General features: G+C 36.6%; 1 protein-coding gene, 1 long non-coding RNA gene and 1 other non-coding gene across 3 annotated transcripts in view; 2 read left to right on the top strand and 1 right to left on the bottom strand.

Moving 5' to 3' along the window:
- Window positions 1-4,373: 4,373 nt before the first annotated feature.
- LOC124165715 lies at window positions 4,374-7,142 on the bottom strand. Its single transcript, XR_006866291.1, has 2 exons — window positions 6,589-7,142; window positions 4,374-6,491 (listed from the first exon to the last, which is right to left on the bottom strand). It is a non-coding gene; the product is annotated as an uncharacterized LOC124165715 (long non-coding RNA).
- Window positions 7,143-7,342: 200 nt separating this feature from the next.
- Trnat-agu lies at window positions 7,343-7,416 on the top strand. Its single transcript has one exon. It is a non-coding gene; the product is annotated as a tRNA-Thr (tRNA).
- A 1,889-nt stretch (window positions 7,417-9,305) lies between these two features.
- Window positions 9,306-12,827, top strand: part of LOC124164877 (exopolyphosphatase PRUNE1) — a 55,725-nt gene continuing 52,203 nt past the window's right edge. Inside the window, exons 1-2 of the mRNA XM_046542099.1 lie at window positions 9,306-9,522; window positions 9,670-9,917. Coding sequence (XP_046398055.1) covers window positions 9,487-9,522; window positions 9,670-9,917 — 284 coding nt within the window. The 5' untranslated portion in view covers window positions 9,306-9,486. The remainder of the gene's footprint in view (window positions 9,523-9,669; window positions 9,918-12,827) is intronic.

The following is a 12,827-nucleotide window of genomic DNA, read 5'->3' on the forward strand; positions in this document are numbered from 1 at the left end:
TGTGAAAATCCATTCTGAACAATAAAAAGTTATGGTAAATCGTGTGAAAAAGTACCATAACTTTTTATTGTTTAGTCATTTATGGTTTGTAACGACAGGCACTTAGTTTTGAATCCTCCCCAGAATCTCAATGAACCTTACTGTTTTCCAGTCACTGCAATAGACAACTCTAATCAAATTGAGGCCATCAACTTTGACCTCCCCAAGGCTTTTGACTCTTTTCATCATCAATTGCTCCTTCATAAACTATGGCAACAGTTTGGCATATATAGTATGTTCCTCAGCCTTCTTTTTAGCTTTATTGCTCCCAGAAATGAAAATGCAATGCTACATGTTACCTCCTTTTTTTTGATCTCCTGTGACTCACCAGTTCTTTCACAAAGTGTCATTGGGCCTTATCTCTTCTATTAATGATTTTCTGCTGCATCTTCTTTCCTCCAAAATTCATTCCTACATTCTATTTTCAACTTTAAAATATCAACTCAGTTCACACGCTTCCATGGGCCACATCATGAGTCATGATACATAGTCTGATGAAGAAACCGTTGACGGACAGGTACTTTAAAGGGAAGAACAACAGAGATAAATGAAATGAGATCAATGGGGCAGGTGATGAAGGATCCAGGAATATATGGTCTAAGTGAAGGATATAAAAAAGACGAATTATTTAAGAGTTAAAATATTAGCTGATGGGAGAATAGAGTAGAGAGCTGTACCTAAACTAACATAGGATTGTGGAATATTGATAGCAATGAAAAAATTTACACATTATTATTTTCAGAAAGGTTAGAAATTATATGCTATAATGAAATGGAAATTATTATATTACTTAGCTTAAATGTGGCCAAATCTACATACCAACTTGCCTCATGCTAGTGATAAATGGGATTAGAAGGTGCAAAGATGCATGGATTTAGCCAGAAAAGAAATAGGCATGTGTGACTGGTTGATCCCATTTTGATATACATACATAATAAGTATGTGATTGCATTTCACTTATAGCACTCTGTAGTGGACTAGCAGAAAGAGTTTCAACTGTTTTCCACCAAATGCCACGAGAGGGTGTTGGGCAGAGAGGATGCCACTGGGAAGGAGAGAATGCGATGCCATGACAGTCCGGATGCAAAGAGAGTTTTGGTCGAGATTGTAGAGCTTGTCAGTGCAACACATTTCACCAAAATAAACCAACCTGGTGTTACATTAATGGTGGTTGAATTTATTTACAACGCTCCTGATCATCCCCGCGCAACACACTCACTTCCCTCTTGCTTGTGTACAATTATGAAATGCACTAATGTTGCAACTATATCCAAGCATCAAAAATATTCCTAGAGTTTTTTAGGGCTAAATGATTCATGAGGGAATTGAAAAATTGTGTAAATGAGAATCACCAGCAATTTTACCATGTCACCCATTATATTATGTTTTTTCAGACCATTAGAACACCTCAAGGCATAAATAACTTAAACCAGGGCCGGCCTTAGGGCGGGGCGACCGGGGCAACCGCCCCGGGCCCCGCGCTTTGGGGGAAAAAATTTCTGTTTTATCTAGTGTATGTTTCAACCAAATGGGGGGGCTAGCACCCTTAAACCCTCCTCCCCTACAGATCTGCCGCTGGGGTTGAAACATGGGTGAACACTTAATTTAAATGGGTGTTAGAATGAATAGAAAATGCAATTCATTTTTTGCATTGACCATTGTGCGTTAAGAAATACAGTTTAGTGAATCACTGATTAAAAATTGTCCTGCTGTCTCCTCCCTGCTTATTCTCTAACCAGTAACATCATCATCTATCCTAACACAAACTAAGCCTTTCAAGATTAAGATTTGGGGGTTGGTGAAAAAAAATTAAAATATACGATAGTTTTGAAAATGCAATTTCAACTATTACTGTATTGTTAAGTCCGTGCTAGACAAAAAATAATATTATGAAAAAGGAATAATAATGCAGTAATTTTTATTGTGCAATGTTTTTATGTGAACGACCGCGTAATTACGAAGTCTGAATTTGGGAGGGGAACACATACTTAGCCAGAGAGTGGTAGGGATTCAAAATGCTCGAGTTTGTAGATGGGGTATAGAGTTTAATATTTTAAGTGAAGGGCCCCGCACTGAAGGTTCGCCCCTAGCCCCGCACCTGCTAGGGCCGGCCCTGACTTAAACCAATTCAATTGGTATCACTAACTGCAACATAGACAAATGCGACAAGGAGTTTTGATCTTCTGGTGTTGGATATCTATCAACATAGGTCTTGGGCATTGATAATACATTACAAACCTCATTTCTCTGCAGGTTACATAATTGGAAATAAATACTGATTGTGAACAATAATTGAGACACATTTATTTCAACCTTTATGGCATCCAATTCACATTTCCCTTACCAGCTGCATGATGCGTACTTGTTATGTTTGTTGCAACGTTGGAGTACCACCCCATCAGAGGTTAGTATTTGCTAATCCATGCACCACTGAAGTTTGTGCTATAATGTAATAAATTGTCATATGTGTACTTCAGCTGTTGAAGACTGCTGTTTGATAGGGGAGTGCATTCTTTGGCGATTGCACACTTAATACATAATTTTGCATTGTTGCAACCGTTGAACATTGAATGAAAGTTATTGCCTACATTAACATCTCTTGATTGTTTCCTTATGGCTCTAATTCGAAATTCCATCCTATGCCATTAAATATTGGGTGATAAATTACTTTTTCTCACCTTTTTAAATTCAATTTTGAAAGTAAATTAGTTTTATTTTTAGACATAGGACACAACATGTGCCAATTGCCTTTTTCCATTGACGACAAGGATGCATATGCTTTCTTGTCCTTATGATTGAGTCCTCAAATTAAACTGATCCCTCTTAATGTGCAAATGCTCTAGCCAACATATAATTGAATGGAGGAAACAAATTGATGTATAATTGAATGAATGGATATTTTTTGACAACCTCGGTTACTACCATGCTTTGATAAAACTAGCAATAGGCTTCATATTATATAGGGTAGGGTATATAGGGCTATTCAGAGGTTTCAATGTTATCAGTTATGGAAGACAGGTACTTTGCATATCTTGGAAGGCTTAGTTTGTGTTAGGATAGATGATGATGTTACTGGTTAGAGAATAAGCGGGGAGGAGACAGCAGGACAATTTTTAATCAGCGGTTCACTAAACTGTATTTCTTAACTCACAATGGTCAATGCAAAAAATGAATTGCATTTTCTATTCATTCTAACACCCATTTAAATTAAGTGTTCACCCATGTTTCAACCCCAGCGGCAGATCTGCAGGGGAGGAGGGTTTAAGGGTGCTAGCCCCCCCATTTGGTTGAAACATACACTAGATAAAACAGAAATTTTTAGACGTTGCAACTTTGTACAAAAGTATTAACATAGTTATATTTTCCATTATATTTACCTCCTTTAACAAATTGAAATACAAATTAGCTCCAAACTTAGGGCCCATTTCACATAATTTCGGTATATTACAATCCAGTGGGATATTAAGAAGGGGCTGGGGGGACTACACCTCCCCCCCGTAGGGTATCCAATTTACACTAGATATAATGGTATATTTTGTTCGGACTCCTGGGAGGTTAATCTCCCCTTGTCCCCATCCTGTATTCACCACTGTTCAACCCATTGTGTTCAATCAATTCCAACTCTACAGACAACACGGCAAACATCATAAACTCTTAGTGCCCGTGACAGCACCTGGTGGCAGAATCTTTAACCTTCTATATACTGTTTACTCCATGAATTGTTCTAAACGAAGGGAGAGGTAACCTCACCAGCGTACCTACGTCATTGAAAATGGCTACAGGTGTTGAACTTGATCAAATTTAAATGGCATACAGCTATGCAGCAGTAAAAAAGCAATATGATTGTAGTTACACTGCAAAAAATATATTTTTTCTATTTATAAATAATTGTACGTAAATGAAGAATACAATTTAGCATTATTACTAAATAAAAACCGATAAATAAGAAAATACAGAAGTGATTAGTTCATTTTAAGACATTCAAACAAATCAAGATTAAGGAAAATAAGCAAAAGTCAATTATGAACACTCATTCACATAATCTTAATTTATGAGATGGAAAATATTAGCAACGAAGATTAAGCTACGAAATGATAACCTAATTCGCATTCCTAACCTTACCATCCACAAATTAGTCAGAATTGATGATATTAAAGATAACATTTCAGGCATCTCAGTGCTTCATCTTAATATGATAAACTAATTGGCATTTCAAACCTTACAATCCACTAACAAGAAAAAAATCATATTGGAGGAAGTGATAACCTTTCAGGCTGCAGGTCTAATAATGATGTTCGAGTAATTATTCATACACAATGAAAAACACATAGCGATTAAAATATATATTTTTTTATTTTGAATACAAAATTCGAAGTTAAATACCAAGTAAAAATCGGCTAACAGACAGGGATATTTACACAAAATCCAGAATGAGGTAGTTAGTTTTCATCAATCAAAACATAATGATTGTGTTACATTCCAATGTTAACATTTTTAAAAGAATCAGCACATTTTTTAAGTCACCAAGCCAATGACTAATTTTCCTTGGTAGATAGTGGGTTTTAAGCTTGTTGTGGAATGCTCCAACAACTTGTATTTGATACTGGAGTTTTTGTAACTTTCTTCCACTTGGGAACAAGACATTTTTGAATTCCAAGCCATGCTTATGAGCTGAAATTCATTTCATCTATACTTCTGAACTCATTTCCTAAACAATCATCATCATGAAATTTACAGGGTGAATATGGGCAAGATTTTTCAAAGTCTGGCATGTTTTTTTATGCCTACTAAAATTACATTTGTTAGAATATGATAAATTGCAGACTGAGCAAACCCTAGGATAACAATGCATTTATCTTAATTCCCACATGTTCTTTTCTGTACATAAAATGTGGATTTGGATTGATATGTTTTGCTGCAAGATTCACACTTTATTGATAAATAGAAGATTGACTTTTACCTTCATCAACTGGGCCACAATTCCTGATATGATATTACGCAGAGAAGCCCAGTGAAATGGAAAGAATTTTTGAGCCCCCACAGGTTTCAGAGCAAGAATGAACAGTTTAAAGAGAGATATTAGGGGAATGATAAGTTGGTGAGAATTGACGATAAATTTCTGTAGTAGTTGTTAATGCTTTGGTGTGCATGGGAGATATCTGGTTATTGCTAATACTTTTTCATAAATGCTTGTAGCAGAGAGAGATACATTTAAGGAAGGTGATACCTGAAATTGTGAAGATGGTTTGGATGTCATGCATTTGCAGTGTTTTTTTTAAACTTCTCAGCTACTCAGGAAACATATCTTGGGTATTTTTTTTACAATATACATGATAAGCTCTACAAAATTCAGAGCAGTTAGACACAGCTGAAATTTTATCAGAAGTGTCAAAAACAGACCATTTATTTAAAGCAGGAATATTATATTGCACAAAAAAAACCTTTCTGGTTAATGAGTTGTTGATTTGAAGATGTAGTACTCTATGAATGTGCACTAGAGATGAAGAGATATTAGTTGGCGGAAGAATGCTCACATGTGATTTTGTACCAGAGAATATTCAGAGTTTGGTATGCAAGAAGAAAGTTTAAGACAACAGACAGAGGCAGTTTCGTTGATGAAATGAGTCACCATGGTTGTCCTTGATGAGGAAGAGGCTGCTTTTTCAGCATGTGAAGATGGAACAAGCAAGTGAAAATCTATTGAGAGGAATGCAGATTTGCAGGAGAAGAGACTACCAGAGGAGAGAATGAATCTTGTTTGTAAGAGGTTGAAGGAGAAGAAACTGTTGTATTAGTGAAGTATATTGGCTAGCTCAAGTTGGAAAGAGAAGAGACTGTATCACGAAGACAGAAGACCACTTGACACATGACGACAAAGACAGGTATTTTTGAACATATTTTGAAGGAGATGAATATACTGAAGTGGTGGAGAAGACTGGTTTGAAGAAAGACGATAAAATGGAGGCCTAAGGAAATACGTAAAGTTAAGGGGTTTTCTGAAACAGAAAAGGCTTGATTCACTTTGAAAAGAGGAAAGGCTGCATCACTAAAAAGCGTATGATTGGAAATAGGAATACAATGACTGGGAGACAGTAAAAAAAGTACACTGAATTTCAACGCTACGCTTTCAAATATTACGCCACCCAATATGAATGGAATTCCTTTCGAGGATAATGCATTCCATCCGTCGGGAGAAGTTTGAGGTAGACAGAAAATCGTTTACACAATGCATTTAATTCAAAGACATTAATTACCGAGAAGCAAATGCTGACAAGACCTGGTTTAATATACGGTATCTTGGTGTTGAGGGTCTACACGCAGCTCCACTCCTACTAGGAATACGATACTTCCTTAGGCAACCCAACGACACATTAGACACATACGGGCATCAGGGTTTCTATTGGCGATCTTGTCCACCGCGTGATGGCCCACCACTTCTTCAGGAAACTATCCTATTTAAAAAGTATGAAATAACATTTACACGTATTGGATTTTCCATAATGAAAAGTAAAATACGTGCGTGCCTTGAAGAATAGAGTACTTACTTACCACCAGTTATATATTTTTGGGCGCTAATTAGAAAAAAAACATCGTTAAAAACGAGGTCACCGAGGTAAACACCGCCGTCGCCTCACGGACTGGAAAATTCACAGTTTTGAATAAAATATTGGGCGTTACGTGCCGTACGTCACGTACTAATATGTACACCCATATTGGCCATGATAGTGTTCAAAAGTCCCGCTTGAGAACGCAATGGTATTTCGATGATTTTACGTTGTATAAGCAATGGTGTGATTTGTGCGCTTCAATTAATAGCGAAACAACTTTTCTTCCACATTTTGGAAATTTCAAGCGAATTCTCGGAACAAAACCAATGTTTTACAGGCAAACCGGATGTTTCGCAATGAGCTTCTTGTTTAGGCCACTGGGAGTGACGGAGGGCTAGGAGGATTCAATAAAAGGGATTGCCTGCGATTCCGAATTTGGCGTGAAATTGTGCCCAATTATATGCAAATGACATTGGACTAGAAATTGGTGTGTGTCAGTTGGACCACACTCCAATATCCAATGGATTGGCCAAGTGTTTATCATGAGCTATTACCCTGCCGCCGTCACGACAGTCCGAATTCTCGTTCACTCTCTGCCATTTCCCAAAATTTAGCTCCTCACTGAATGGGAAATCGGGTAATGATTATTACTTATGCAGCATTGATGAACAGAAAACTATATAGCCAATTGACAAAGAATTAGCTTGGAACAGAGTAGTAAATTATATAATACTTGTTTCGCCTCGCCTCGATGTGGCGCCGTGGCTTAGTTGGTTAAAGCGCCTGTCTAGTAAACAGGAGATCGGGAGTTCGAATCTCCCCGGTGCCTACCATTTTTTTACACTGGCTCATGAATCTGGGTAACCCGTGTCATTTACAATTTTTGCCCAGTCTTCGCGGAGGGCATTAACATTATCTTTATACGAATTAAATCGTTTCCCCACTACATGAACATTATATGTATCGCAGCAATGCTCGCTATTATTTAAATACAAATCCTTGTATTTCTTTGGGGGCCTAGGTAATATATTATTCTGTGTGATTAACATCTGAAAGATCCTAAACCACTCCTATGCGCCTGAAATTATAGCTACGGTAAGGTTAGTGACGTTATGCATTCCTTTTCCCGTGAAGTTGGATTAGTTTTAGCGCAAACGCCATTGGCGTTATAAAGATGATCAGGGGCGGATTTGAGAGCGGGGCTCACAAGGGTAATGCCCCTCTAAAATGTTATAATTAAAAAAATATTTTCATTATTATAGTTTAATTGATTTTTAAAATATTATTGAGTAAAGAGTTCTTACTCTACGGGTCCCGAACGCAAGAGAAGTTTGATTTGCATAATTTATCGTAGAGCGAAGCACTCCCTACCATGTAAAAATGCCCATCTCTCCACTCCTCGGACCCAGGTCATGACACCACCCACCAAATTTGATGCTGAATCCGCCCCTGACGATGGTATACAATTTATGTGTAAAAAACTGTATTATAGGCTGGTTTATTGGTAAATTCTTTATTTAATCGCAAATAAGCGCGCTTGCTGTTGCTATTTAGGCAAATCTAACATATTTTTACTATTGCTGACGATTACGGTTGCGCTCTCAGAGTAATGCGCTATTGATGAGTTGTGATTGTTGATGAAGCTGTTAAATTGAGATTGTTGGGAATGAAGAAACTGTTTCTAATGGAAGAAGAATAATATTCCTATAAAGGAAGAAACGCTTCCCAGATATATCGTTGTTTTCACCTCTAGCGTACACGTTGAACGCGTATCGGCCGAGAAATAGAGATCGAGTATTTATGAAGATGATATATATTTATAATATGATGCGATGATATTAAATCGATGCGCCATATTTGTGTCCAGACTCTCGATGGACATTTTTTCTGTCAATTATTAATGCATTTTTTAAAATTTAGCTTTAATTTATCTATAAACATTGATTTAATTTCAATGAAATACGACTCTCCAAAACTTAAAAATACAGCAATGTGTTCAATTTATACCATTTTTTGTTTCATAAAAAATATAGGCTAAAAATAAATTCTCATCAACTATGGTATAATAGACCCAGTTTATCATCATAAATGCAGCTAATTTTACAATACAAAATTCTGGACAGCAGTAACACATCATTAAAATATTGAAAAATTGTTGCGCTACTATTCACGTTTAGAAAGGAAAAACAAGAATACGTACCACTTAATGCGCATATATATTTATGATATACAGTTAAAACGATGCCCCATATTCACAGACCCATATAAAACTATGTACAGACCTCGAAGTCACCTAAACCAGTCGGGTTCATATCACACTGACTAGTAGCATTATGGCATCATTAGTAAAATATTTCTGCGGAAAATTATTTACCGTGTATTATTAACTATTCAAAATTAAATTAAAGTTAATTTACAATTATCCTTAAAAATTATTTTATTAGTTACAGCTAAAATCCCATCATTTTACGTGTAATAAAAAGAATGAAGTAGTAATCAGCTATGTACCCACATTCAAAATAGGGAAGGGCTCCGCCATAAGTAGTCATGAGGAGCTTGTATTAAATTACTGGCGTCACAAGACACCGCTATTCACAACACAACCCATAAATAGGCTCCTCATGATTAAATATAAACGTGACGTCAAACTTCCGGTTTGGACGACTACGTTTCTATATATGTCCGCGTTAATATTTGAAAATAGCTGAATGTCGAAAGCGCACGAAGTGAGAGGGTAGGGATGTAGTTATCACGGAATGTCACAGAATGTTGAAAAGTGGACGTATCGTGTTGCAGTTTTTTGGGTGTTATTTTTTACAATGAGTACGGATGATGATATAAGTTTCTATTAGGTAGTGGGGTACCGACTATCGTGTCGTTTCTCTTGTCAGAAATAAAAATGAATGAGTTTCTGCTCGAGGCTCGAAGAAATCTCGTGAGTTCATGTCTCAGTCTCTGAATATCTCCCTATTTCTTCCCGTTGCTCTTACTTTATATCACCAATATGTATTCATATTATGCATTGATCCTACAAATTTCATGGTTAATTCTGTTTCGTCATAATACTTCTTGTATGTTGCAGGGACGTATCGATGAATTCGACACTGTGCAAGTTGTTATGGGAAATGAGTCCTGTGATCTGGATTCAGCCGTGTCAGCCCTCGTTTTTGGACTTTATTTATCTCGAGCATGTAGTGGGGGAAATGGACCCTCAAAACGTGTTGCTACCCTTCCACTTCTCAACATACCCCAGTCGGAATTACCTTTGAAGACCGAAGTTATGTTCTTCTTCAACGAAAACGATATTCCTGTGGATTTACTGATTTTCAGGTATGTTCGAATAAATTAGGTCACTTTCGTGGCTTTTTTCTTCGTAATCTTTCCGGGAATATCGCCATAAATGTCTAGGAAAGAGTAATAATGCTCGAAGTAAACTCCTACACTCAATGTTTTCATTTTCCTCCCAAGAAGAACTACATTTGGTTGGACACTTTTCGGTTCTTTATTTGCCATTTCATTAGCAGGTATCTTAGCGCACTTGTATCAATTAGTAATATAGTTATATAATTAGAAGTTTCATATATATTGCTTTCTATAATAAACCTTTCTATTCTATATGAATATTTTTACTATAATATTTCTTTCTCTTTTCTTTGCTGGTTGACTTTTGTGGTGATTGGTGACCGAGCTGAAATCCTAAGATGAGGCGCTTTTTTCATCGTAATGCACTTCTTTAATTGTAATTTGTCTTAGGATATCATTTAAGTAAACTTTTGAGATTCGATGGGGATCTCCTCGAAACCTTTCACTAGTTTGCTTTTCCTGGAAGAGAGCATGCACATGGTCTTGTTACAGTTCATCTTCAATGAACCTACTGCTAGGAAAAGGCAATTTATTGCAGCAGTGCAAGAGAGCTCCAAAGATCCAGAAGGTAGTTCCTTGGGCCTTTTTTTCTTCGAGTTTTCTTTTGTGCATTGGAATACTTATTGATTTGCGTTTTTACATTATTTATGTTAAGCAATAACTTCTTCTAATTATAGCAAGTTTCAAAATACGGTATTTAAATCCGCTATATTATAAAAATAATTACGTAATATAATGGGCAAAATATGTAACTTAGGTGTTTTAAACGCTAAATATATATTTCCCATTGCTACCAAACGTTGTAAAAATACTTGCTTGTCCCTGTTTTCACATTCTGTTGCCTAAATTATTTTGTTCAATTTACTATTTGCATTGCAACCATGGTTAGTGTCATCAGTGGCGCAGCGAGGGGGGGTGTTGGGGGATAAACATATTACAAATAAAAATATTACCTCTACCCTTAGAGCTTGGAGAAATTTTTACATTTAATCCATTTCACTTAATTTGATTAATATTACCTCTAGAATATAGTGTAAGGGATCAATAAAATATCCCTCAGAAAGCCGTAAAACTCACCATTTTGAGCCATTTATTTGAAAATTATTCTAGGGGAGGGCCCTTGAATCTCCCGCTTACCCTAGCGGGTATTCCACACCCGCAGTTCCGCCTAAAACCCCCCCTAACCTTGATTCCTGGCTGCACCCCTGGTGCACATTGCATTCAGTAATTATGTTCACTTATGCTTGAATGGAATTAAAGAAATGTTGGTGACAGTATAGTTTTATCGAATCTCCAATTTTCGTCGGATCTTCACCAAAATTAGTGTACATAACCTATTTTACATACTAAACAATCCTAGGGGTGGGTGAAAGCGGTTCGAGGACAAATAAAACTTAAATAATTCATTACTTATCTTGGTGTCGGATGGGTAACTTATACATTGCAGGAGCCATCATAGACGAGAAATGACGATCGAAAACTGCACATGTTTGGAATTGTAAACAAGAAAAAAATATCCCTCGAGCTGGTCCAATACATAACAAAGTGGGAAGTAGAAGTGGGTAAATCACTTTCTGGGCACATGTACAACAAGAAAAAAATATTCCTCGAGCTGGTCCAGTTGGTAGGGTGGGAGACTGTAGGAAAGTGAAGGTTTGAAGGCGAAATCCGGATTGTACCTCTTGTAAAGTAATACCCTAATTAGTTTGTATCAGAGGGTTTTGATGTAATTTTGAGGGACGAGTTAAAATAATCTCGCTTATGCCGTCATAAGTCCGTCTGTCGGAGTCAGTCGACACATAAATAAGAAAGAATCCGCCGTGCGCTACCCAACCCACCCCTCCGGTCCTACAACCGTACACTAGGAATAAGCCGTTCATTTGCTAGGATTTTACAAAATGTAGAGAGGAAAATTTGCATCCTTTACAAGACACATCATGCCCAGTCTATACCCAAACCCAAACCTTAGCAACAGTTTGTTTTCGATCGTCTTTTCTCATCTATGAGAGCTCCTGCAATGTAAAAGTTACCCATCCGACACCAAGATAAGTAATGAATTATTAAATTTTTATTTGTACTCGAACCGCTTTCGCCCACCCTTAGGATTGTTTAGTATGTGAAATAAGTTATGTATACTAATTTTGGTAAAGATCCGACGAAAATTGGAGATTTGATAAAAGTATACCGTAGCCGAAATGTCTACATTCCCATTAATATCCAAAAATCAATAGTAAATTAACATCATTGCAATATCCACACAATATTACTTTTAGATATAATGCTTAATGGATATTGGTAACCATCTAGGGAAATTGTATTGATATCCATTGCTACTAGGGTACTTGATTTGAGAATCCCTCAAAGTCAGATTTCTGATATACCTCTGCATCTGAATGGGTTTTTTTATGCATTAAAAAAAGTTCTTGGTGTTAATTGAAAATCTGCAGCTTTTACAAAAATGTGGTGCATTCAGAGAATGAAATATGGATCAAGTAATAGATTTCCCTGATTATCATTAAAATCCTAAGGAATTTATATACTACTAGCTGACCCGGCGAACTTCGTACCGCCTAACATTCAATGAACTTATAATTTAGTTGCATCATTTATAAATAAAGAGCGGCTGTATCGTTTTAATCATATTTGATTTATTATAAATTAAAGAGAAAATATTGATGAAATAAAAATTATACGCATTCAGTTGTTGGCTATTTGTGTTATTAACCGTAAAAAAATGTTTTTAGGTCTAACTCCGTAGCGTAAACTTGGCTCGTTCACGGGGCAGGTTAACGCAACGCTAGATCGACGCTTGACTGATGCTCAAAATAGGGTAAGAAAAGCCCCTATGAAGCAGCATTCGTATCAAATGACTTTAGG

This window comes from Ischnura elegans, chromosome 9, assembly GCF_921293095.1.
Source record: "Ischnura elegans chromosome 9, ioIscEleg1.1, whole genome shotgun sequence".
NCBI classification, from domain to species: domain Eukaryota; kingdom Metazoa; phylum Arthropoda; class Insecta; order Odonata; family Coenagrionidae; genus Ischnura; species Ischnura elegans.